The sequence below is a fragment of the Marmota flaviventris genome, chromosome 4 (assembly GCF_047511675.1).
Source record: "Marmota flaviventris isolate mMarFla1 chromosome 4, mMarFla1.hap1, whole genome shotgun sequence".
In the NCBI taxonomy this organism is placed as follows: Eukaryota; Metazoa; Chordata; class Mammalia; order Rodentia; family Sciuridae; genus Marmota; species Marmota flaviventris.
The window spans coordinates 130,990,501-131,015,813 of NC_092501.1; the positions used below are offsets into that span (position 1 = coordinate 130,990,501).

At 36.6% G+C, this 25,313-nt stretch overlaps 2 protein-coding genes across 3 annotated transcripts in view; one reads left to right on the top strand and one right to left on the bottom strand.

Annotated features, from left to right (window-relative positions):
* Serpine3 (serpin family E member 3) overlaps window positions 1–20,215 on the top strand; it is a 29,239-nt gene extending 9,024 nt beyond the window's left edge. Inside the window, exons 4-8 of the mRNA XM_027928778.3 lie at window positions 1,421–1,619; window positions 10,694–10,794; window positions 16,933–17,019; window positions 17,525–17,608; window positions 20,172–20,215. Coding sequence (XP_027784579.2) covers window positions 1,421–1,619; window positions 10,694–10,794; window positions 16,933–17,019; window positions 17,525–17,608; window positions 20,172–20,215 — 515 coding nt within the window. The remainder of the gene's footprint in view (window positions 1–1,420; window positions 1,620–10,693; window positions 10,795–16,932; window positions 17,020–17,524; window positions 17,609–20,171) is intronic.
* The window catches only part of Ints6 (integrator complex subunit 6), a 90,397-nt gene continuing 83,543 nt past the window's right edge, over window positions 18,460–25,313 (bottom strand). For both annotated transcript variants that reach the window (XM_027928776.2, XM_071611520.1), the window contains exons 16-18: window positions 24,904–25,272; window positions 23,800–23,893; window positions 18,460–21,847 (exon numbers count right to left, since the gene is read on the bottom strand). In XM_027928776.2, coding sequence (XP_027784577.1) covers window positions 21,754–21,847; window positions 23,800–23,893; window positions 24,904–25,272 — 557 coding nt within the window. In that variant the 3' untranslated portion in view covers window positions 18,460–21,753. The remainder of the gene's footprint in view (window positions 21,848–23,799; window positions 23,894–24,903; window positions 25,273–25,313) is intronic.

Here is a 25,313-nt window from a genome sequence, read left to right on the forward strand (position 1 = left end):
CCCCATCCCAGCAGCCTGCTGTGGGTGGTGGACTCAGCAGGCCCTGCACCGCAGAGGAGAACAGGCCCCACTTCTTGCTACACACTTCTCCGAAGCCATGTCTCAAGCCTCATTCTTGCTGAAGGCTTAGCCTCCTGCAGCCTCTGAGTCTCATTATGTTCTTATTCAGGGAAAAGCCAGTGAGATTTCAATCAGCATCTTTGGAACTTTGGCATTTAGAAAGCTAGCAAGTAGTCCTGCTTTGTTTCCATCCAGGCACATGTGAGTGCTCAGTAAAGGCACTTATCTGTTTAATCAACCAATAATTGCTTGTGGAGGTAGAGTAAGAGGAGAAGGATGTCTACTGGATAAACAAATGTGCAAGAACAATTTATTATGGTTTTTATTTTTATCATTTTATCATTGCTATTGTCAGTGTGCTGGGTGTTTTGACTGTTGGCTGTGTGATGACAGGCAGGCTCTAGGTGGCTTTTGTTCTTCCCAGCACACCCAGGGTGCAGAGCATGGTGGCTGGCACACAAAGGACAGTGAATAAGTAACCACAGAATAGCTGAAATATGCACTAGGAACTGTGTCCCCGTCTCTTCCTACTGAGCCTAAGATTCTGCCTTCACCGGCAGCCAACTCTGCTGTTTCCCGACACATGCCAAGGCCTTGGTCTTGAAATCCTCCCAAGGAAGGGATCTGGGCTGGGGTCCACCTGAGGCTCACTGCCCCCTGGATTGCCTACATGACTCACTATCTTTTTCTTGTCACTGGGCCCAGTCACTGGTTGTTTGTTCACTAGCAACTCTTGCTGGGTCTTCCTGCCAGGTCATCTGTGTCTGCTGCCACCTGCCACCTGACCCATCACACTTTTTTGAAATTATGCTCTGCTTGGCAGCCTAGACTTGTCCTCAGCCAGCCACATTCATTGTCCATGGGCTCCCAGCTGCCCTTCCTGAGACCTGTTTGTTTAGTTCACAGGTTACAATTGGTCCGTCTCCAGGTCAAATCTAGACTGGACTCATGGTTTTTATTTTGGTCTGTGTCGTGCTTTAAAGGTTGGGAAATCTCACAGGAAATTTGGACTTAAGAGTTTTAATTGAAAGATAGGGAGATCTGGCACAAAAGGCCTGGGTCCCCAGGCCAGGATTTAATGGGCTTCCCCTTTAAGTCAGGGTATATGGTTCTACCCTATGCCATCATCATCATCCAGCCCAGCCACTGCAGGCCTTATGACTTGGGCCCTTGTGCCTTAGGATCAGTGAAGGGACCACGTCACTCAACAGTCGTCAGCCTCATGCTGCTCCCTGAGAGCAAGAAGATCTTCTATTTTATTATTTACAGTCCTGTAAACCTGCCTCTTCCAATGGTGTGGCACTATTTGGTCCCCCTGGCTCCTAGGACAGAGCTAATTCGTTATCCACTGAATCCCCAGGCCAGTTCCAGGACACTGCAGGCCATCAGGTGGGGGTCCTGGAGCTACCTTACCTGGGAAGCACAGCAAGTCTATTCCTCGTGCTGCCCCGCGACAGAGGTGCCCCCTTGGGCTACATTGAACCACACCTCACAGCCAGAGTCATCCACCTCTGGACCACCAGGCTGAAAAGAACTAGGATGGACGTGTTCCTCCCCAGGTAAGTGACTCCATCCACTTTACAGCCGTCCACAGGGCCCAGATTTGGAGCCAAGTGGTCTGATTCAAGCATCTCTCTTTACCCACTGGGCTGGCTTGTTTAATGCTCCTCCAGAGCTTAGGACAATGGGAAATTACCCTAGAGTTTGAGTCCATTTCAGAGACACTACTGATCAGTTCGTGGCACATACCAAAATGAACTTACTTCCCAGGGTCTGCCCCAAGACACTTTTGTTCTCACTGGGTCTTCCTAGCAGGTCATTTGTGTTTGCTGCCACCCTGCCACCTGACCCAGCACTCTTTTCTGAAATCATGCTCCCACAACCCCTGCTCCAGCTTCATGCCTCAACCAGTTTCTGAGACAGCAGAGGAAGCTCAGTGTTGCTCCCTTGAAAGAATGTGCCCCAAATCTTACCACATCTTAAAGAGTAATACAACTATCATTTTCCCAAAACCAAAGAGGTAAAATGGCTTATGAAATTAACCAAATAAAATTCTAATCAGAAACCAAATTAAGGCATAAAAATGTGAGACTTGAAGTCTCTGTGTGGAAGGTTCTTATTGGTCCTAAATAGAGGGAATCAATCCCTCCCTTAAGAAACCCTAATAAGTACACATACAAATTTCCAAGTGAAATAATAGCACTAGATTTTGCTTTTCCAAAGCACAGTGTTAACAAGACTCATTATTTTATGAAGGGATCCCACCAAAGATTTCTTTAAATGTTGAGCTTCTCTGGTGCAGTTGAGATGAGAGAGAATTTATAATAGATTTGTAGACCAGCAATAAGAAAGCGTCGCTGTCCAGGGCCTCCTTTGCAATGTGTGATGTCATGCTCCATCCACTGGTGGCCTAGCTTTCACTCCACAGCCAGGGCTCTCAGCAGGCAAGGGCAGTGGCCTTGGCGGTTCTTCCCTGAGCAGTTAAAAATAAGCCTGTGTGCTGGAACAAAAACATACAGAGACCCAGTGAGTTAGGGCCAAGATCTAAAGTGGGATGAGGCACAGTCCAGGGCAGAAGGTGAACTGAACTCGAAGATATAGTCTGTCTCTTAAAACCAAATATTCAGACTACCAAAGCCCCAAGCCTGGACATTTCAACAGATCTCTGGGGCGTGGAGCAGAAGCAGACCCTATCTTCCTGTTATATCTGAGAGAAGCTCAGTGAAGAGAGGAAGAGGCTGTTGCTGTTAAATGTAGAGAAAAAGCAGCCTGCTGCAGGGTTTCACCACCGTCTTAGGATAAAGTTGGCTGCCTCTTCCTGAAGCAGCTGATGTAAGCAGGGGGCCCCAGGGAAAAGTGCAGCTCCATTGAGAACTCTCCAGTCTTTTCCCAGGGTTGGCACTGTTTGGTTTCCCTGGCTCCTCTGACACAGGTAATTGCTGACCTGCTAAATCCCCAGGCCAGTTCCAGGATTCTGCAAGACCCTGGGAGGAGACCATGGGGAGTCCATTTCAGAATCACTGCTCATGGCACAGACTGAAGTGAACTTACTTCCTGGGGGTCTTCCCAAGACCAGATACTCTGCCTCCAGCTTCATGCCACAACCAGTTCTCAGGACAGGGGAAGAAGCCCAGTGCCGCTCCCTTGAAAAAAATGTGCCCCAAATCTCCATTGTCTTCCAATTCTGCTTTAGGAGTCCCAAATGTTCCAGCAAGGATCCTGAAAAACATTGGAGGTCAGGGGAGGGAGGGGGAGAAGGCAGGGATCTTAGTGAACCAACTGTTAGTTAATAACTTGATTTCATTCTGATAAAAGTTTTTAAGATCTCCCTAAGTCTATCAAGCCTCTTACTCAAGAAGGGTAGACGTTTTTAGGAAAATAAGAACATTTCACAAGCAAAACTAGATAATTTTTTTTTTAAAATTTAGCTTTAATGCCTTTAGGGAATAAACTGAAAATAAATTAAAACTGTTTTAAGTCTAGGTTTAGATATAAACTATGGACCACAGTAGACCCAAAGTCAACTTTTGAACAACTAATTACCTTTAGTTCCCTCAAATAATTCATTCATCATTTAGTATAGCCTGCTCTGCAGTCAGCATGCAGTTTTCACTGCACAAGAGCAAAAAATTTTATACACTGTTGGGATCAAAGCAAAAATTGTGTGACAATGAATGTGTTTTGGGGTTAAACATAATCAAGCAGTGCATTAGTAGATTCTGGATGAATTATGATGTCTAGCTTCCAAAGTAACCATTTACTTATAAAGAAATAGAATAAAATGCATAGGGACCATTAGTCTTTCTTAGGAATGATTATCATATTAAAGAAATAACCAGAAAACTAAGAATGAGTATTTAAGGATCATGTACATCCATGACCATGTAATCCACAAAGACTAATAATACCAAATACACATTTGATAAATAAAACATTTGGTGATTAGGTCAACATAGTAGGAAGTTGATAATGTGTTAGTCTGTTTTCTATTGGCTTGAAAAAATACATGAGGCTGGGCACTTTATAAAGGAAAGAGGTTTATTTAGTTCCAGTTCTGGAGTTCCAAGAACATAGTGCTGGCATCAGCATAGCTCTGGTGAGGGCCTTCTGGCTACATCTCAATATGGCAGATGGCATCATGGCAGGAGTCCATGCAAGAGGGAGAGATCAATGGAAGAACAGGATGGTAGAGAGATTTGGTGACCAGGCTTGCTTTTTTTTTTTTTTTTTTAAACAACACATTCTCCTGGTAACTAACTGCAAAATACTATATTAATCCCTTTCAAGGATCTTGCCCCAGTTACTTCATCACCTTCCACTAGGCCCCACCTCTTAAGGGTTGCACCATCTCAACACCATCACACTGTGGCAAGCTTCTAGCACATGAGTCTTTGGGGAACACATCCAAACCATATCTACACCACAGTCTTTAAAATCCACCAGACCTCATATATCCAAAACAAGTTTTGCCCCCTTCAAGGACTTGTTAATCATCATCATGGGTGGTCTATACTTTTCTAAAGTTGTTTTCTTCTTTTTTTAATCCCCTTAAAATTCACTCTCAACATGCACAATTCACTGGTTTTTAGTATATTCACAAAATTGTACCACCATTGCTACTATCTAATTCAGGAACATTTCATCACCTAAAAAAGAATCCCCACACCCATTAGCCATTGCTCCTCAGTTCCCTCTTCCCGGGCCCAGGCCATCACTAGTCTACTTTTCTCCATTGATTTGCCTCTTCTGGACATTCCATGTAAATTAGATCATACCATGTAGTTCTTTGTATATGAAGTCTTTCACTTACGTAAAGTTTAAAGTTCATCCTTATAGCATGAATCAGTACTTCAGTCTTTTTTTTTTTGGTGCTGGGGATCAAACCCAGGACCTTGTGCATACAAGGCACTCTGCCAACTGAACTATATCCCCAGCCCTACTTCAGTCCTTTTGTAGTTGAATAATATTCTGTTGCATGGATACTATATTTTGTTTAAGTTTGTTTTAAATTTACAAAATTATGTTTTAAATTATAATTTATAAATTCATTAATTCATAAATATTGGAGGTCTAAGACACTTTTCTGTTGGTTTCCACTTTTTGCCAAACAAACCATAACATCTTTGCATTTGTTTATGTTTCTCTGGATTGAAAAATACATGTATATGAAATTCATGTATTTTGTGTGGATATATATTTTTAAGTGTCTTGGATATACACCTAAGAAGAGAATTCCTGGGTCATGTGGAAACCCATTTTGAGGAATTTCCAGGATGTTTTCCAAGTGGCTACACCATCTTACATGCCCATGACTTATCTGTGGGTTTCAGTTTCTCTACATTTTTATCAACATCTGCTACTGTCCATCAATTTTTATTAAAGCATCTTAGTTGGTATGAAGTGGTATCTCATTGTGGCTTTTATTTGTACTTCACTAATTACTAGTAATGTATGACATATTTTATTCACTTGTTGATCATTTATGCATTTTTTGAGAAAAAAAAATCTATTCAGATCCTTTTCCCATTTTTTTGGAAATGAAGATTGAACCTGGGGTGCTTAATCGCTGCCTCATCCTCAGCTTTTTTATATTTGATTTGGAGATGTAGTCTTGCTAAGTTGCTCAGGGCCTCCCTAAGTTGCTGAGACTGGCTATAAACTTGTGATCCTCTTGCCTCAGCCTCCCAGGCCACAGTGATTACAGGCATGTGCTACTGCACCTAACTCTTTGCCCATTTTTAAATTGGTTATCTTTGTTGTTGAGTTGTTGTTTTATTTATTCTGGATATTAGACCCTCATTAGATATAAGCTTTATAAATATTGTCTCCCATTCTGTGTGTTGTCTTTTCAATTTCTTCATCTTTAAAGCACAAAAGTTGTCCATTTTTATGAAGCTCAGTTCATCTATTTTTTTTTTCTTTTCTTTCTTGTGCTTTTGATACCATGGCTAAGAAACCATTGCCTAACCAAGGTCACAGAGATAATGTCTATGCTTTTTTCCTAAGAGTTGTATAGGCTTATCTCTTTTGATTCATTTTGAATTAATTATTATATACTTGACCCTTGAACAACATGGGAGTTAGGGGAATCAACCCCCTTGCAGTAGAAAATCTGCATATAATTTTTGATTCACTCAAAACTTTAACAACTAATAGCTTGCTGTTGACCAGAAGTCTTAACAATGATGTAAAGTTGTTTTACAAAATTTTTTGTATAATATGTATATTATTTATGGTGAAAAATGTGCTAGCAATCACTATTTATGGAGATACACAATGTACTGGAGAAAAGACCTGCTCATGCAGAGATGAACAGGGTCACGTGGAATTGTAAGCTAATATACTACTTGAGCTCACTGCAGTAACAAGAGGCAGTTACAAAAGCATCACAGTAGAACAACATGTACTACAGTTGATTTTACATAGTTACGATTTATGCTCCATCTTTGCATTTGTTTATGTTTCTCTGGATTACAAATGGTGCCATATATATTCATAATATTTTTGGTATTTCTAGACTATATGTTTAGACTGAGAGAGGTTTGTTTCAAATTATTACAAATCTCCAGAAAAGAAAGAAAATCCAATATAAGTGGACCTGTGCACTTCAACCTATATGTTCAACTGTCACTGTTTATGATCTGATATAAAGGTTTAACATCATTCACTTACATATGGCTACCCACTTATCTCAATACTGTTTGTTGAAGACTATCTTCCTGGTACCAATGTCAAAATTCATTGTCAAATGTATGAGTTTACTTCTGGACTCTCAATTCTGTTCTATTGGCATAAATATCTGGAACCTTTGCCAGTACCATACAGTTTTGATTACTGTGGCTTTGTGGAAAATTAGAAATCAGGAAGCATGTGTCCTTAAACTGTATTCTTTTTCAAGATTTTTAACTATTCCTGGCCCCTTGCACTTTCATATGAATTATAAGATCAGCTTATCAATTTCTTCCAAAAAGGTCAGTAAAATTTAGATAGGGACTGTGTTGAATCTGTAGATTGCTTTGGGAGAATATTGCTTTCTAATAACATAAGTGTTTCAAGCCATCAATACAGGATGTCTTTCATTTAGGTCTGTTTCTTACAGCAATGTTTTGTAGTTTTCACTGGACACATCTTACACTTACATTGGTGAATCTGTTTCCAAGTATTTTATTCCTTTTTATTCTATTGTAAGTGGAATTGTTACTACAGCTCTGTAGCATAATTTAAGAGCTGAATTGTGATGCCTCCTGCTTCACTTTTCTTACTAAGTATTTCTTTGGCTATTCTTGGCCTATTAGTTTTCCAAATAAATTTCATAACTGCTTTTCCTATTTCTATGAAGAATGTCATAGAATGTCATTGGAATTTTAATAGGAATTTCATTAAATCTATAAAGCACTTTTGGTAGTATGGCCATTTTGACAATATTAATTATCCTATCCATGAATATGGGAGATCTTTCCATCTTCTAAGGTCTTCTTCAGTTTTCTTTAGTGCTCTATAGTTTTTATTGTAGAGGTCTTTCATCTCTTTTGTTAGATTGAAAATTCCCAAGTGTGTGTTTGTTTGTTTACTTTTAAAGCTATAGTGAATGGGATAGTTTTCCTAATTTCTCTTTCAGATGATTCATCATTGAGGTATAGGAACACAATTGATTTATGGGTATTGATTTTATATCCTGCTACTTTTTGGAATTCATTCATGAGTTGTAGAAGTTTTCTAGTGAAGTTTTTTGGGTCTTCTAATATAGAATCTTGTCATCAGCAAATAGGGATTGCTTGAGCTCTTCTTTTCCTATTTGTATCCTTTTATTTCTTTATTTTGCCTAATTACTCTGACTAGTTTCAAGGACTATGTTGAATTGAAATTGTGAAAGAAGGCCTCCTTGTCTTGTTCCAGTTTTTAGAGGAAAGGCTTTCAATTTTTCCCCATTCAAAATGATGTTGGTCTGGAGTTTAACATATATAGCTTTTACAATGTTGAGGTATGTTTCTACTACCCCTAGTTTTTCTAGTGTTTTGAAGATGAATGGATGCTATATTTTGTCAAATACTTTCCCTGCATCTATTAAGATAATCATGTAATTCTTATCTTTAAGTCTATTGGTGTTATGAATTATATTATTGATTTGTTTGTTGAACCAACCTTGAATGATTTTCCCAATTTTGTATTCATGTTGTTCATTGCTAGTGTACAGAAACACAAGTGATTTTTATATTTTTATTTTGTCTCCTGCCACTTTGACAAATTCATTTATTAGTTCTAAAGTTCTAATCATTCGTGTGTGTGTGTGTGTGTGTGTGTGTGTTTTCTTTGGGACTTTCTATACACGAAACCAAGTCATTTGTGAAAGTAGATAGATTTACTTCTCCTTTCTAGATGCCTTCTATTTCTTTTTCCTGTGTAATTGTCCTGTACAAGGTAAAACATAAATGGTGAGAGTAGACATCCTTTGCTTGTTCCTGAACTTAGAGGGAAAGATTTCACTCTTTCACCACAAACTATGATGTTGCGGGTTTTTTTTTTTTTTTTTTTTTTTTGTAGATGCCCCTCATCAATTTGAGGAAGTTACCTCATATCCCAAGTTGGTTGAGTATTTGATGATTGCTTTTATCAAGCTTTTTATCAAGCTTTTATTTTATCAAGCTTGATTTTATCAAGCTTTTTCCTGCACTTGTTGAGAGGATCATGTGATCTTGGTTCTTTATTCTGATTCTGGTACATTATCTTAATTTTCGTATGTTGAACCCATCTTAAATTCTTGGGAAAAAACTCATTTGATTATTATGCGACTTACATGGTATGGATTCAGTTTGCTAGTATTTTGGTGTGGTCTTTACATCTATATTCATAAGAGATATTGGTTTATAGTTTTCTTATATTTTTTTTCTAGTTTTGATAAAGGGCAATTTTTTTTTGTTTTTTGTTTACTCAAGCTGTTTTTATAGCATTTCTTCTTGAGCTACCTCCGTACTCATATAAGAAAATCACTTTAATCTTTTGTAGTCATACCTCCCTTTCACTGCTGTTCTTAATTTACTAAAAATTCAGTTTTATCACCCATCCTAATCACTATACTTGGTTTCAAAGAGACAATAACTCTTTCTCAATATCTTTTGAGAAACATCAATAAAACCACAATGGCAACAATAAGTACACAGGCTGTGTTGGGCATTGTTCTGAACACTTGACAAGGATACTTCATTTAACCTTCACAACCCTACAAACAAGAACCCCTCTTATGTTCATTTTATAGAAGAGGATACCGAGGCAAAGAGAAGTGAAGTCACTTGCATCAGAGGTGAAATAACTACTCCTTCACCTAGAAAGAGGTTGGGCCAGTATTCAAACTCAGGCTCCATATTCTCAAACATATACTCTTAACCACTATGTTTCAGCATTTAGAATTCTTGAAAGGTATGTTTCAGTACTTCAGAAAATTTCAGAAGAGGTGGTCATTGAAAAATGTCAGCATACATGAAGGCAGCACAATACCTTTTTTTGAAACTATTCTGAAAGTCCAAAAGACACTTTGATGAGAAAGTCTGCTACTTTTGCTTAAAACTAGTCACATTGTCTCATATAGCAATGAAGACCTTTGATATCAAATGGTCTTGTCCAGTGTTTTTACTCTCTGGCAAATTCTTTCTGGTTTATAGAAAAAAAAATCTAAATTCCACTTCAAAATTCTTTTCCAAAGAAAAATAGCAGCATCCCATTGAAAGGATTCTTCAGTGGTTAAATCTTTAAGGCCTTACCCTTGGGGAAATATTGTAAAGTTGGTGTGCTGATACTTCCTGCTCAAAAGGATAACCAAGTTTCTCTGCTCTGCATCAAGGCACACACTACACACAGCAAACATGAAAATGTCTTATCCAATATAAACACAGTAAGTGAGATGCTCTATTAATTGTCAATTGGTCAGTCACTTCTTTTCGGCACCTATGTGTGTGATGCCACCTGAAATAGGAGGTAGCAAGTGCAGATGATCAGAGCTGGGACTCTGCACTCACACTGTCTTGCTTTGAATTGAGGTTCCCCCGCATCCTTGCTAGATCATCTTGGGCAGCCTCACTTTTTCCATCTGTAATGTGAGGATAATAATAAGAGTCATATGAAGATGAAATGAGATAATCCATATAAAGCTCTGTCATAGTGCCTAGAACAATGTAAGTGCTCATTAAATATTATTACTAAGAAAGAAAAAAGAACATGGATAACCTCTTTTTGTGGGTAGCTTATCATGAAGAATGGTAATAGGAAGCAGACTGTTCTATACATTAGAGTAGAAAAAATGTTAATGGAGCTTTAAGAATGAACCAAGGTCACAAAACAGCTGGAGAGAAGAGAAGAAGGTAACAGTAGAGGAATCTTTAATCATTAGAAGGTGATTAAGGGAAAAGGGGGGAACTTGGAATGAACAGCCTGAGCAAAAGCACACAGATGGGAAACAGCCGTGGGCAGTCAGATTGGTCAAGGGGCAGTGCTTACAGGAAGGAGCAATCGAAGATAAGGCTAAAATGAAATCCGGTGGACCCTGACTTCCACGTTAGAACTTTGGACTTTGTGTGGTGTGTATGAAGCACATTGAGTAGAAATTCCAAATGAAAGTTGATGGTTTGTTCTTATTTTTTAGATTTAGGATCCAAAATCAATTCGACTTAAAGAGCATTTTAAGTGCCTGGGGAGTCACCGATCTTTTTGATCCACTCAAAGCTAACTTAAAAGGAATTTCAGGTAACAAAAATTCTTCCAAGCTTTGTTGGTATTATGTTTGGGACAGTTTTGTTATACTTTAAGTGGCTTTCGTTGCTTCCCCAGAGCCCTCAGTGCTAAATAGCCAAATATATCCTCTGATATAATTCAAACATTATATCAGAGGATAAAATTGCTTTGCTTTATATAAGAATGTGCTGCTTTTGATAACAGTCTATGCCTTGAGACCTTTAAGCACAGATTTTGGAGACTGCATTCCCAGTGCCGTCAGTGGCCACAGTGCTCTATTCTTTGCCACTGGGCCCGTAGAGAGGCACAGGCACTGCAACAGAACTTTCCATTTGAACCTCCCGCTGTCATTCCAGCCTCCCAGTCACCCTTCCTTGCTGCTTCCTCTCCCATCCTCACTCCCTGTACCTCCTCTGTTCTCTTCTAATGAGCTAAACGTGAACTTCCCCCTAATGCACCAAATTTCCTTTCCTCAAATAACTCATGGTCTTATATCTTTGCCCTAAAACGTTCTCCTTTCCAGCATATACACTGAATTTCTTTGCCCATAGTTGACATGCTTTTAACAATCAAAAAGGGCTGTGTTCAGTTGTGATCTGAACTTATATCAAACATAAAAGGGAGCAGAATGCCAGAACTTACATTCCAGAATCTTCTCAGAACAACTTTGGCTAAACTATTGCCAACCCAAAGGCTCAGGTTTATTTCTACTCTGGATGGTAAATTATCTGTGTGAGGATGACAAGGTGTAGCAGGCATTCTCATTGGTCTTCACATGCCCCTTACCTGATAAACTTGAGAATCACTATTTTGAATGTTAGACAATCATAACACAGTCAAGTGTTCTAAAACTTTGTCCAGAATCTCCTTCTTAAGCAATCACAAAGAATAATGTGAATTTGATCTACAAGACAAGACTTGACTTGAGCTTTAGATGTGACCAGTTGAAAGGCAGTTACTTAACAAATAGAACACAGGAAGCAAGGGTCCCTTCTATAAAAGTCCAACACCTTGGGGTTGGTAGTGTAACTCCAGGGTAGAACATTTGCCTAGCATATGCTAGGTCCTGGATAATTCCCAGCATGGGGGGAGGGTGGGGGGAAACCTCTGTACTTATTGCCTAAATGTGCACAATAGTCAAGTTTGGCCACAACCACCAATACAATATTGTTGACTTGGTGATTGACTTAACCAGAAATATTCCTTAATGACACTTCAGGGGAAGGAAAAATACTACAGTGAAAAAAAAAAAAAAAAAAATCAAAGGACAGGAAGGAGTAAGGGATGAAGAACTAAAGTGCAATCTATCTTCAATTATGTGCAAAATCCAATCTTGCTTCTCTCTTCTCAAGATTCCGGAGTTCAGTTATGGCATCCTGTTGCTGACAGATATTCTACTCTTCTTTTGATCATCCAAGTTCAAACTTTAGGACCCTGAGTTTAATACCTACTGCCCCCCTTCGCAAAAGGGTGTGTGTGACATTTTGATCTTTTTGTCCACACCACTATAATTAATTGCTACAACTTACTGATTGTTCCTTCATAACTCATAAATCTCCTTTATGTCCTAGAAGAACATGCTAAAATGCCATCAGTCCTGTGTCTTCAAATAGGTCTGACCTTAACCTACACCCTGCAGCCCCCTATTGGTAAAGACATTCAAAGTTCATAAGTTCTAACAAGCCACGTAGTTTTAAGAGCCCCTGTTTGAACACCTCACCATTTTTTCCCCTAATACAGTAAGTCTGCTTATATCTGTTCAATCCAACATGTTTATAGATCTGGTTTATTGAATAATTACCTGGCAGTTTCCACATGTCAGATGCAAAGCTTATATTCATGTTTCTTACTGACAAGACACACCAGCATTATAACCTTCTCCCAATAAGTTTTATCCCTTTAGGACAGGAGTCAGCAAATGATGGCCAGCCATTCCCATCCATCTAAAAATAATTTATGGCTGCTTTCCTACTACAAATGTGGAGCTGAGTTGTAATAACAAACACCACAGGGCTCACAATAGATAAACTTTCAATATCTGGCCTGTTATAGAAAAAGTTTGCCTACTAAAGTATGGTTTTTCCAATGACCTTCTTTAAACATAATCAAGACTAGTCAAATCACATCTATGCCCAAGTGGGCTTCTAGCTTCATTCTTGAGACATGGCCACTGAACCTCTCCAAGAAACAGTTTCTTCATTTCTAAAATGGAGGTAGCCATCACCAATCTCATTTCTTAATTGTAGAAATAAAAGGTCTTAATATATCACAACATCTGCTGAGAATTAACCAGAGAGGATGTGATGGGAAAATGCTGACCTCTCTTCCTTCAATTAACAAGAGGTCACCAAGCAGTTTTGTACTATTGATGGAAGTCCAACAATCATAGAGAATATTTGGCCTTTTTCCATTTGGTTTCAAAGCCCTGAATCATTTTATTCAAGTTCTCCTTCCCTACCTAAAAGTCACCTGTCTCTTCTTTGTATCTTTTTTTTTTTTTTTTCCTATTTGAAGAACTGACTCAACATCATTTCAAGGCTCAGTTGAGCCCATGGCACAATTTCCCCCCACACCAGACATCCTTGACACCAGGTGTTATGAAACTTTTAAAAGTAATTCTAGGGCTGGGGTTGTAGCTCAGTGGTAGAGCACTTGCCTAGCATGTGTGAGGCACTGGGTTCAATTCTCAGCACCAAATATAAAATAACTAAAGCAAAATAAAATAACTAAAACAACTAAAAAAGAAAAATATATTTTTAAAAAAAGTAATTCTAGTCTCATTCGCAGTAAAGAGACCAAGCAGAATCTTTTTGAATACTTCCTTTAGGATCACCAGGTTTTGATACAGATAGATCCACTTCCTTTAGTCCAGGAAACATTCCTTATACACAAGCACGAAACTATTCTTTGCTTTTATAAGCAAGTAATCAGTTTCCAATCTCTGCTCAGTAAGAAGTACCAGGCTCTCTTACTTTGACTTACTATGACTTCAAATGAGCAAACCATCCAGAGTACATGAATTAACATACATCATACCAGCTGTTTGGTAGAGTTACACAGACAGGAGTAATGAGTGAGATAAACACTAGGAAAAATGGAGAAAGAAACTAACTACAGCCTAAGTTCAGAAGCCATCTCAGATTCCTCTTAGTGTTGTTTCTCTATATCCTGGGCTAGGTTCTGTGTGAAATTCACACACACACACACACACACACACCCTCCATCTCTTAGCAGCTAAATGACAAGATGAGAAAGGTAAGCTAGATGCAAGTTCTGGAAAAAATAATTTTTTAAAGCCCCTAACAATACAGTAAATGTAGAGACACCCATTTTACAAATCTCGTGTTTACACAGTCACAATATAAAGACTCCGAATCCTTTTGAGAATGTGACCAACCATACACAAAAGAATAATAGCCTCCATCAACAAAGGGAGTCAGGGGAACTGAAACAATCATTTGGCCGAGACTTGCTGTGTGCTTGCTGTTCGACACACTAACCAACATTTTCTTATAGATGTAATCACTGTTAAAGAACACAAAGGACAATTTCTTTGTGGGGGAAATGAGGCAAATGGTTGTGAGGGTTTATTATTAATTCATCCAGTAATTTAGTAAACACATAATCTTAACAAGATTATGCAAGTTGGGCAACGAAGTATTTAAAAATGACTAAGTCATTTCTGCCTTCTAGTGCTGACAATTGAAAAAGGAGGGTAAGCACTGGTAGAAGATGTTATGGAAGAAGTGGGAAGTATGACAGAGGGAGGGCAGGAAAGGGCCCACGCCTTTGCTTTAGGTATTGAAATGTAAACAGGAGTGAATGGGTTTATACTGCTCATTTCCCTAAGCATATTTTCTAGAATGCTAGTCCAGTAAATTTGAGCACAGGAGTGGTATAGATGGTTTTATGGCTAAACACTAAGTATTGGGAGCCTCCTGTAAACATTCATTGAAAACATTACAACTTATTAGCTCTGAGAAGTTCCCTACTCAAAACAAAAGTGCAAAAGAGTTTAGCCATGTCTCCCACATTTAATCAACTGTGGAAAAGCACCTAAAAATGACCTGGGGAAAAAGATCTGTATGATCTTCAAAGACACTAAGCTGCCAACACTTCAGAAGAGAAAAAGGCCAGGAAATCCTCGCATGCTCAGCGTCTTCTAGGTTGATTTCATGAGTTGCATAACATTTCAACATTGCTTAACCAAAGTAAGCAAAGGGAGGTGTAGTCCAAGATCAAAAGGCAAACTCAAAACTCACAGAATCTCCCAAATTCTCATTTTTATCACGTTGGTCTTTTGGAATGTCAACTCTTGCCAGAGATAAAATTTAAGAGATGTCAATACTGAGGCATGACAGGTTATGGATCTTGGCTTATGGCTGACAATTATTGTACCATTTCTGTAGTCTAATTGAGAAAACATATTTAAAGGAAACTCTTCACTTTCAAGACATTGAAATAACCCAACCTATCTTCCTGAAGACATCCATCCCGGTTGGCCACATTTCTCACACCATGCCCAGACTAACACAGACATGCGCTGACTGTATTTTAGTCTATAGGGAGTTGGAGTTTCATAGTGAGCTCTACTCATTTCATCACTTATTTAAAATGTTCAGACATCATACTAAATGGTAATGAAGTCACAGAAATAGTAAAACCTTGTCACGACTGTCAACGAATCATTCTTTACCCAGAAATTGTTTTTAATTCTGGCACTGTGGTTGCTCAACGAGCTAGTAGGAAGGGCTAATTATTGACAAATAAACTTATTTTCTCAAAAGTCCTGCAGAAAAAGACTAACTGCTAAATAAACCAGATTCTTCTCTGGTGCCAAATCAATGTTTCCATAGATTTTCTCCTTCCTCTGGTTCCTTTCTGTCCCTCCCCTGATTCTCGCAAATGATTGCTCCTTATAGTGACCATAGCTAACTCACAATACCTGGACATACCTTAATTACAAGATGGATGAAATGCTGCATATTCTATATTCTGGGGTGGCTTTCCATATGACACTCATGTCCCATTTCCTTATATGTGCAAGACTAATGCAAATGAATTAGGCTAAAACCAAACAGACAAAAAGCTCCCTTGAAATACATTAAATTGACTATTCTAACACGCAGGCTATAGATCCCTTTAGTTGGCATGCTAGAGCTGACTAGAACACACTTTCTGAAAAGTGGTAGTGTTTGAGTGGAGGGATGGGATGGAAATGGGCTTTGAGTTTTAAAACCTGCATGTTTCCAATTCTGCTTATCGACTTAACAGCCCCCTTTAATAGCTGAAGTTTCTTCTAAAGATTCTTTCATTCTCTATTCCATATACTACCATTTCATCTTTGGAGAACTGTTTCAAAATGGTTAATTTTTAAATTACAGAATTCTGTCACTTGCAAGTCATCACTCACAGTCCCAGTTGCTAAGCTTAGATCTTTTGAGACTGTTAGTGCACAGCACAATTAGTTAGACATTCCCATTTTCTCTGCAGATTTGGGGCCAAGAGGCAACTGACACACAGAATGCAGCTGCACAACATTAGACACATTTTTAATACAGTAAATTATGCCTCTTAAAGCTAAAACCCTGTAACTTGACCATTTAAAGGTAGTTCAGTGGTAGAGCACTTGCCGACACGCTGCAAGGCTCTGGATTAGATCCCTTGCACCACAATAATAAATAAATAAGGTTGCATAAAAGTGACTCTTAGAAATGCAATCCAAGAAGGGACTCAAGGAAAATCACCACAGAAGCTTACTGGAAATGATTACTGGGCTACAGAATCTGCCTTTTAACTCATATAATTCTTATCATTAATTAAAGTTTTAGAAATACTGGCTGAAGATTTTAATGTTAACTAGGATTAACTTTTAAAATTAATTATTGAAAACATGGGACAGTGCCTGAATATTAATTTTGGTGGGGAGGAGGGAATTATTAGATAAATTTAACAAGTTGGGTTTTTGAAAGTTGCATAAAAATATTGAAAGCTGATAATTTTCTAAACAATTTCTCCCTAGCTATATAGTAAGCAGCAATGGAAACTAAGTTTTAAGTACATTCTTTTAAAATGTACTCAAATACTTAGACTAAATGTCTGGAAAAATGTAAACAAGCAAATCACATTTTTTTCCTTTTCTGGGGCCAGGCCAGGATGGCATTTATGTTTCTGAAGCAATACACAAAGCCAAGCTGGAGGTTTCAGAGGAAGGCACCAAGGCATCAGCAGGCACAGGTATGTCCAGAAACCCCCACCACACGCTGGCCCCTTTCTATCTACCCTTGCTAAATGTGACCAGTTGCATCCATTCTAAACCTTTCCATTAAAAACCCCAGTCCAGAAGTTAGTATTAAAAAAAAAAATAATAATAATAATAATAATGTTAACAGAAAACAGAAACACTTTTGAAAAATGGAAGAGATTCATTTTGGAAAGGATTTATACCATCATCTCGTAAACAAGAAATAGAATAATTTTAAAAATTACCTTCTCTAAGAAATTTATTCCATGGAATCTTTGAAAAATAAGAGGCTTGGCTGTTATCTTTTATTCTTATTTTTCCCTTTTGCACCCATCTTAAACACCAAACAATGAAATGTCATAGAATGCTTTGGTTTCTTTCAAAAAAAAAAAAAAAAAATCAAGGTATATAATTGAATTTGTACCCAATCTAAATTGTGCTTTTCTTCAGATAAATAACAGATATAGTGGGATTCTTCCATTCTTTCTTTTCTTGCAGCTCTGTTGTTACTTAAAAGGTCTCGGATTCCTGTTTTTAAGGCAGATCGGCCATTCATCTTTTTCCTGAGAGAACCCAGCACAGGTATTTTTTAATAGGATTGAGATAATTAAATATTTATGAATCAATGGCTCATCTGTTCCTACAACCTAAAACAGGCAATCCTTCTAGCTATTTCTATAGTGTTTCAGAAGCTTTTCAGTTGTGAATTTGTCTTATAGTCTGAGAGACTATTTCATAAGTACAAAGGAACTATTATTCTCCATGTTTTCTGCCTTTTTGTTCTCAGCTTATTTAAAGCTTTTTTTTTTTTTTTTAAATTCTGTAGGTGTCTACTTTTGGGGAGACTAAGAAATCATGATGAAAGTAAATAGCTTTTTTTTTTTTTTTTTTTTTTGTGGCACTAGGGGATTGAACCCAGGGCCTGGTACTTGCTAGGAAGTGCTCCACCATTAAGCTATAACCCCTACCTCTATATTGGCTTTCTTCCCCTGTGGCCAGTTGTTCTCTAGGCTTTCCTATCATTTTAGGAAAAGACAGTTTCCTCAGGCCCCAAGAGTGTCTCAGAGAACACCCCTAGTGACTCTAGAATTCTAGTGAATTCATCTGGATTTTTATATTGTTCCTCTATTTATCTTTCTCAAAAATCAAATATTTGCCTTAGAACTTTTTAAGTCCCACTATATAGTCTTATCTCAACCCAAAGATGGTGTGATACAGGCAATGCCTTGCACATCACAAAGAAAAGCAGATGTCCTTTAAGCTTTAATAACATGATACAAAATCTTTAAATTATTTCTCTTAATGTTCCTCCTCCCCCCCGACAATATTTAGGAATGAAGAGATTCTCAGTAAAGAGTTGTTGGCAAGTCTAAACAGTGTATTAAAAATAAATAGGATGGAACAAGACTAATAAAATGAAGCAAAGGTGGATCTACTTTAACTAAACATCAGGCATTACTTTTATTTATGGAGAGGGAAAAAAAAGTCAAAAGTTAGAATTATGAAAATTAAGCATAGTTTTACACAAATTAAAGAAATACTGTCAACATCATTTTATCTGAGAATCATTTGCATACTGCCATTACTTGCACTAGAAATAAAAGGAACATTTTTGTGACAAAAGGATGAAGATAATCTATTAAGGGATTATTTGGGGAGAAAAAGTCCATCAACAGAATATATCCACTTAGCATTATCACCATGATCTGCCCAACCCCATAGTGATTAGATGAAAATGTCACTTATCACTCAGGACAAGCAGCAGAGAGTCACATGTCAAAAAAAAAAAAAAAAAAAAAAAAAAAAAAGGTAGGTTCTACTCTCAAGAAACCAAGATAAGGCTAAACTTTAACAGAAAGGTCATTGCCAAATGCTGATAAGCCAATAAAGATTGATGACAGTTAAAAGAGAGATTCTATTAACTGCATAAAAATGGTGTACAATTCTTGAACTAGGAAATGACACACCACTTTAGTTTTCAGAACTGCCTTAGCAATCAGAATGAAAATATAAGGCTAATTCAAAACTAGTTCAATAATCCACCACAAATCTAAGCATAGCCTTTGTGAATTTGTTTACATTTCTTTCTGGAAGGCTCTTGTCCATATCACCCAAATCAAAGAGGCTACTGACAGTTACTGAGAAAATTAGAAACAAGTCTCGGCCTTCACTACTCCAAACTGACAAAGCTTAATGATAAGAGCAACTAATGAATCAATCGACAAATTAGACACACGGGAACATTTTTTAAAAAGCAATGTAAAAACTTCCAACATTAACCTTTCAGAAAATACCATTTGCCAATGTAATGTCATTTAGTGATCTAAGAGTCTCAAGACATACCTGCCTAAGTTCACTAAGTTAACCAACTCATCTGTAGTTTTTGTTTGTTTTAAATAAATGAGAGAAGCCTGAGAGAGATGAGATATTAAGCTTGGTTGTGATGGGTTTCAAACTCTGTGACTAGATTTTTGGCATGAGGTTATGTCATGGAAGAGAGATAAAGGTCAAAAAGAGGAGACAGAATAAACTGATACTTCCAAGTCCTTATAGAGTTCTTTCTGAAAAATGTACTAAAGGTCAAGGGTCTAAAGAATCATTACTTCATAAGCACTCTGTGAAATGAAAATCAACTATTGCCAGGCATGGTGGGTGGCGCATGCCTGCAATCCCAGCAACTCGGGAGGCTGAGCCTGGAGGATGGCAAGTTTGAGGCCAGCCTCAGCAACTTAGCAAGGCCTTACGCAATGTAGGCAAGACCCTGTCTCTGAACAAAAAAGGGCTGGGGAATGTAGCTCAGTGATACAGTGCCCCTGGGTTCAATCCCCAGTACCAAAAAAACTGCCACTGGAATTAATCTTTTTCATATATATTAAGTATGAACTTCTATTTGAATGACTTTTTATGTCTTCTATTACTGTTAATCTAAATACATAAAATTCAAGACCAGACAGTACATTCTGGATTTTGTGTAGCTCTTGCTGAATTTAGCAATGTAACTGTGGGCAATTACTTGAATAACTCCAATTATTAAATTGTATCTTGCTTTACTTGATGATATTTTGTAAAGGTAAAAAAAAGGTTCAAAGAATTGCATATGAAAATACTATATAATGTTACATTAAATGCTTCTTTATCTTGACAGGATTTGTCTTCAGTATTGGGAGAGTTTCAAATCCCCTTGACTGAATTAAGCAGATCTCAAGGATGTTCTACATTTTCATGTGTTTTTCTTCATAAAAATTTTAGTTACAATTTCATTTTGCTATACCTTTGACATTTAAAAATGTTCTGATAAAAATGTATAAAGATAAGGGTATGTGATTTTCAAATGTTATGAACCTAAAAATACTTCAATTTTATTATAATTTTATAGACATATTTGCCCTCTCAATTCAAATCTAAAAATTTAACCTTTTCTACTATTTACCCTCAAAACTACTAAAAGGCACAGCAGTGATCTATGAATGGTAAAATTATCAAGTCACAGGATGGCATCCTCAATAAGGATAAAGAAGGTCACATTGGATTGAGGGTGAAGAATGGATGGTTTCGGTTTTTCTCAGCCTGTATAACTCAGAGGGAATGCAAAATGAACAAAATCATCTTAAATCTGTTTCCTTTCCTATTTAGCTTCTAAATAAAATTGAGAGTTTGAGAATTGCAGAGCAGAATGAAGAGATCACCGCTAAACCTCTAATATGTCATGCATGGACTTTTATAAGCTTGGCATGGCATCAAACTTGCTAAAGGCAAGCTATTACAGAGTATGTAGCATTCCCCAAACTTATCACTCCCTAACTAACAACTTCAAGTTAGTACCATCCAGAATCCTATGAGAAAGGAAAAAGGGTTGAAGGGAGATAAGGAAATCAGTAACTTCCAAAGCTGTCTGCTTTTTAAAACAGCTTTTAGAGTCTATCTGCTGCCACAGACATAGCCATTTCCATGATCCAAGCAGAAATGGGAATATACTGATGTGGCCAACAAAAGCTATGAACAAATAGTAAAGAAACAATGCAGATCATGTAACATGTAATTACAGTTAGATTTAACAAATATGAACTTCAAGTGGTGTGTTTTCCAATGCTAAAAAGCAAGGCCTTTAAAATTCCATTATCTAAGGATGTTTGTAAATGATTATTTTGAATGTGATTATTTCCTAAACCACACAAGAGTAAAATAGAGCATTTATTGATGGAATAACAAAAGTGCTTTCTTAAATATTCTTCAAAATACATTTGTACAACTTACAATAATATATCCAAAATAACTGTATATACAAAACATTACCTAGTTTTAACGTATGTGCTTTTTTCCCCAAAAATTACAAAGTAACTTCTTTTTAATTTTTTTTTTTTTTTTTTTTTTTTTTTTGGCAAAGTTCAACCTTAACAGAGGTGACAATTTTAAAGGTTGGTTTAAGAAAATAGAACCTGAGGGAAATTGACACGCAAGAGTCAATGACAAGCAAGAGATTTGGAGGAATATTTTTAGTTTGTTAAATAAAAATGTTTTTTAGAGTGATACTTTTCACATTACAAAAATAAACCAAAATGAAGAAAAGGTCACTGTAAAATGATGGAAAAAGGATCTGTAGATTTGCTTTTAGTATTTCAAATAGCCAACAATGCATGTCAAAAAATGAATGCAAGATCACAACAGTCTTGTATTTACTTTGTATTTGGAGAAGATAGTGAAATAAGTGGCCACATTCTCATTTTCCTTTAATTGCTATTAATATGGTTGATCTGATTGGCTCTTCGATGAATTTCATCCAAGAAGTTCTCCAGTTGTTCTATTAGCATTCGTTTTTTAAACCTGTTTGGAAAACAAACAATAGTGTTCTCAATTACTTTTTAATGGATGACATATACCAGAATATATGTTTTTAAAATAGAAAAAAAATCTGCTTTGGGGAAGATTTTTTAAAAAGTGAAATGGAAAATCAACACTATGACATAAAATCTGTTGATGAAGATTTGTAAACTATTACTTGTGCCCAAACAATATTGGTTTGTTCCTACAACAAATATAGACCTACAAATAGCAAGAAAGGTGTTATTTTTCCTACAACCATAAGAGTAAAAGCAGGGCAAAGGGAATACTAACATATGCAAGCATTCCAAATACTCAGTAAAATTTGGACTCCCAAAGCAATCACTGCACTATATTCTTCTGCTCTTTGAAAGTTGAGTGTTGAAAGGAATGTGAACAAAGCATGAATTACACAAAAAGGAAGAGAGAAATGAAAATTGGGTAGTTACATTTAAAAACAAGGGTGTTCTACTATTATAATTTGAAAGATAGCAAATCAAGGATAATTAGATAGCTATTATACAGGAAACAATTAAAAGTTTGAGTGTTAATTCTTGAAAAATTTAAGTAATAAACATAGGTAGATTAAAATTGCACTCATTTATATAAATATCACTGATTTTTTTTATAATATCCTGAAACACTACTAGACATTCCATTCTTACTTCCTCTTTATTTGTAAAATAACACAAATAGTCACCATATTACACAACTCTCTAAGAAGTGGAGTTCAGGTGCCAATATTCTAGCTAAATTCAGAATGAAGTTTGAACTCACCAGAAAAAAGTTACAAAGAACAAATTATGTTAAATATTCAAATTTGTATGAAAAATTATGACCTTATCCTGATAGACCCATGCTCTAGCCATGCCAAAAGAAAAAGAAAAAATTAACTGCTCTCTCCAAAATTTTTTATAATATAGCATGAGATAAACAGGGGACTAATTGAAGGATAAGTATGTTTATATTTGAATCAGATTAAATAAATCCTAATGTTTCTCATAATACTAAAATTTGTCTTGAAAGAAAAGTAGAAAATGTTTTTAAGCTTGTAAAATTATGCTTTCCAATTAATTGCACTTCATAGTTTACATTTATAACCTTGATCCACATTCCTTGTACTAAAGTACATAATCCTGGACTACTGAAACACTAACACTCTGAATAAGGACCATTTGCTGAACTCTGGTCCCCTTGATTACATGTATTCCCATGTACAAATTAAATGCATTCAAATATTGCCTTTCTAAATTATTTCTAATCACCAATTACTATTAATATAAAAAGGTAAAAAATTAAAGGCTATAAAACATAAAACACCAGGAAAAAAAAAAACTACAGAGAAGGATGAATAATAATAATATTGAAAATACTTAGTCATCTGCAGGGGGAAAAGTTCCATAATTCCTGAATAATTTCTATGTGGCTCTTTTTTCCCCCATGGGTGGTACTGGTATTGAACCATTAAGTTACATCCCTAGCCCTTTTTTATTTTTCAGAGAGGGTCTAAATTGCTCAAACTGGTCTCAAATTTGCTATCCTCCTCCCAAAAGTCATTGGGATTACAAGTGTGTGCCCACCACTGGCAGTGTGGCTATGTTTTAAGAGAATTCTTGTTGGGCATGGTGGCACACATCTATAACCCCAACAGCTCTGAAAGGCCTAAGGCAGGAGAATTACAAGTTCAAAGCCAGCCTCAGCAACTTATGGGAGACTCCATCTCTAAATAAAATATAAAAATGGGCTGGGAGTGTGGCTCAGTAGATACGTGCCCCTGGATTCAATCCCCAATACATCCCATCCCCCCGAAAAGAACTACATATATATCTCAGCGTGCCATATGCATGGATAAACAAAAGTAAATAAATAACAAATACTGTTAAAATACTGCCTATGTAAACTGGGAACTCATTTCAAGATAACTAATTCATAATAAATAAAACCGTTTATTTTACCTTGATGCTTCTTTAATGACATTTTGTAAAAATATTAGTCTTGTTTGTAAACTGCCTTGCACATGCTTCAGTAAAGTGAAGATTCTTTCATATTCTTCAAACAAGAAAAAAAAAATAAGTGGCTTTCATTTATATTTTCATTCATTACTTTTCCTCTTGCAGTTTTTTATATTAAGGTATACTGAGAACAAAAAAAGTTCTACCTAAAAATATCACCATTCTTTAAAGATTTTATAATACATTTTAATATATCTATGTGAAAGAAAATATTTATCAATAAAAACTAAATAATTTGTCACCTTCTTTTGGCAAAAGCTCTCATTAAGGTTTTAAACAAAGCTTGGAAGGATGAATAAAAAGCTTTTCAGTAGTACCATTGAAAGGTAAGAGGCAAATGGCTTTTTATAAAAATCCCTCCTTATAATTTAAATTCTAAATTAAACTACATGGTGGGTAAAAGGAAGGGAAAAACACAAAAAGAGTAAGGGTGCTGTTGGAATCTCAATGTTTCACATACAACTCTGCCAAGGACTGAATCTTACCCTCTTCTGGCCTACCTACAGATCACTCACTGTACCATCACCGTCATAGTAGATGATCTGCTAACATCTTCTGAATGAATATCAGTAATATTCAGATTTTTTCCCCATAAAGTTCTTTTGCATTCATAAAGTACAAAGCTTTCATAATTTTAGTTTTTTGGCCTACACATATTCTTTGTCACTGCCATAGTTTAAAACTTAAACACAGTGGTAGGCATTAGGATGAGAACTTTACAGACATAAAATTATTTAATATTAACTATATCTTTTTTTGGGTGAGTTGCTATATTAAAATTCTAGTTCTTGGTCAGAATACTCAAGACTGTTATAGTAGGAGCTACAGGTAATTTATCTGCATGTTCTTCTTTAGCTTTCATCCTTCCACACCTTAAACCTTGGACATAGCCAGATATTCTGAAGAATAAAGAATCAAATTAAAAGTAGCTCAGATGTTGTTCAAGACTGATCTAGAATCAGATATATACTTTTACATAATTTGACTTCTGATTTTTTTGAGCACATACAGAAAATAAATCTGAGATTTGTCTCTAATTATACATACTTCTTCCTGGCTTTCGGATCTCTTTCATTATTTGTGCTTTTAGTTCAGTATTGACCTCTTCGTGGCTTCGGCAATGCATCAATTTCTTTCCTTTATTGAGTGAAGAAGCTGGTATATTCTCTTCAGCACATTGTTCTTTATCTCTTGGTGGCTCATGATTTTCTAAAAATCCACCAACAGTGAGGTCATTAGTTCCTAAATGATCATGACCAAGAGCCTCTGTATGATTGGTTGGTCGTTCCAGTAAACTGGCTGAAGATGTTGAAAATTCAGTATCCATAGCATTTGGTGTAATGTCTGATGAAAGTTGGTCTGCAACATGATTTTCAACCACATCATCTATTGTTGAATCATTAGTGGTTTCTGAAACTAAACACAAAGATAAAGGGGGAAAAAAATTGAGAGCCAAT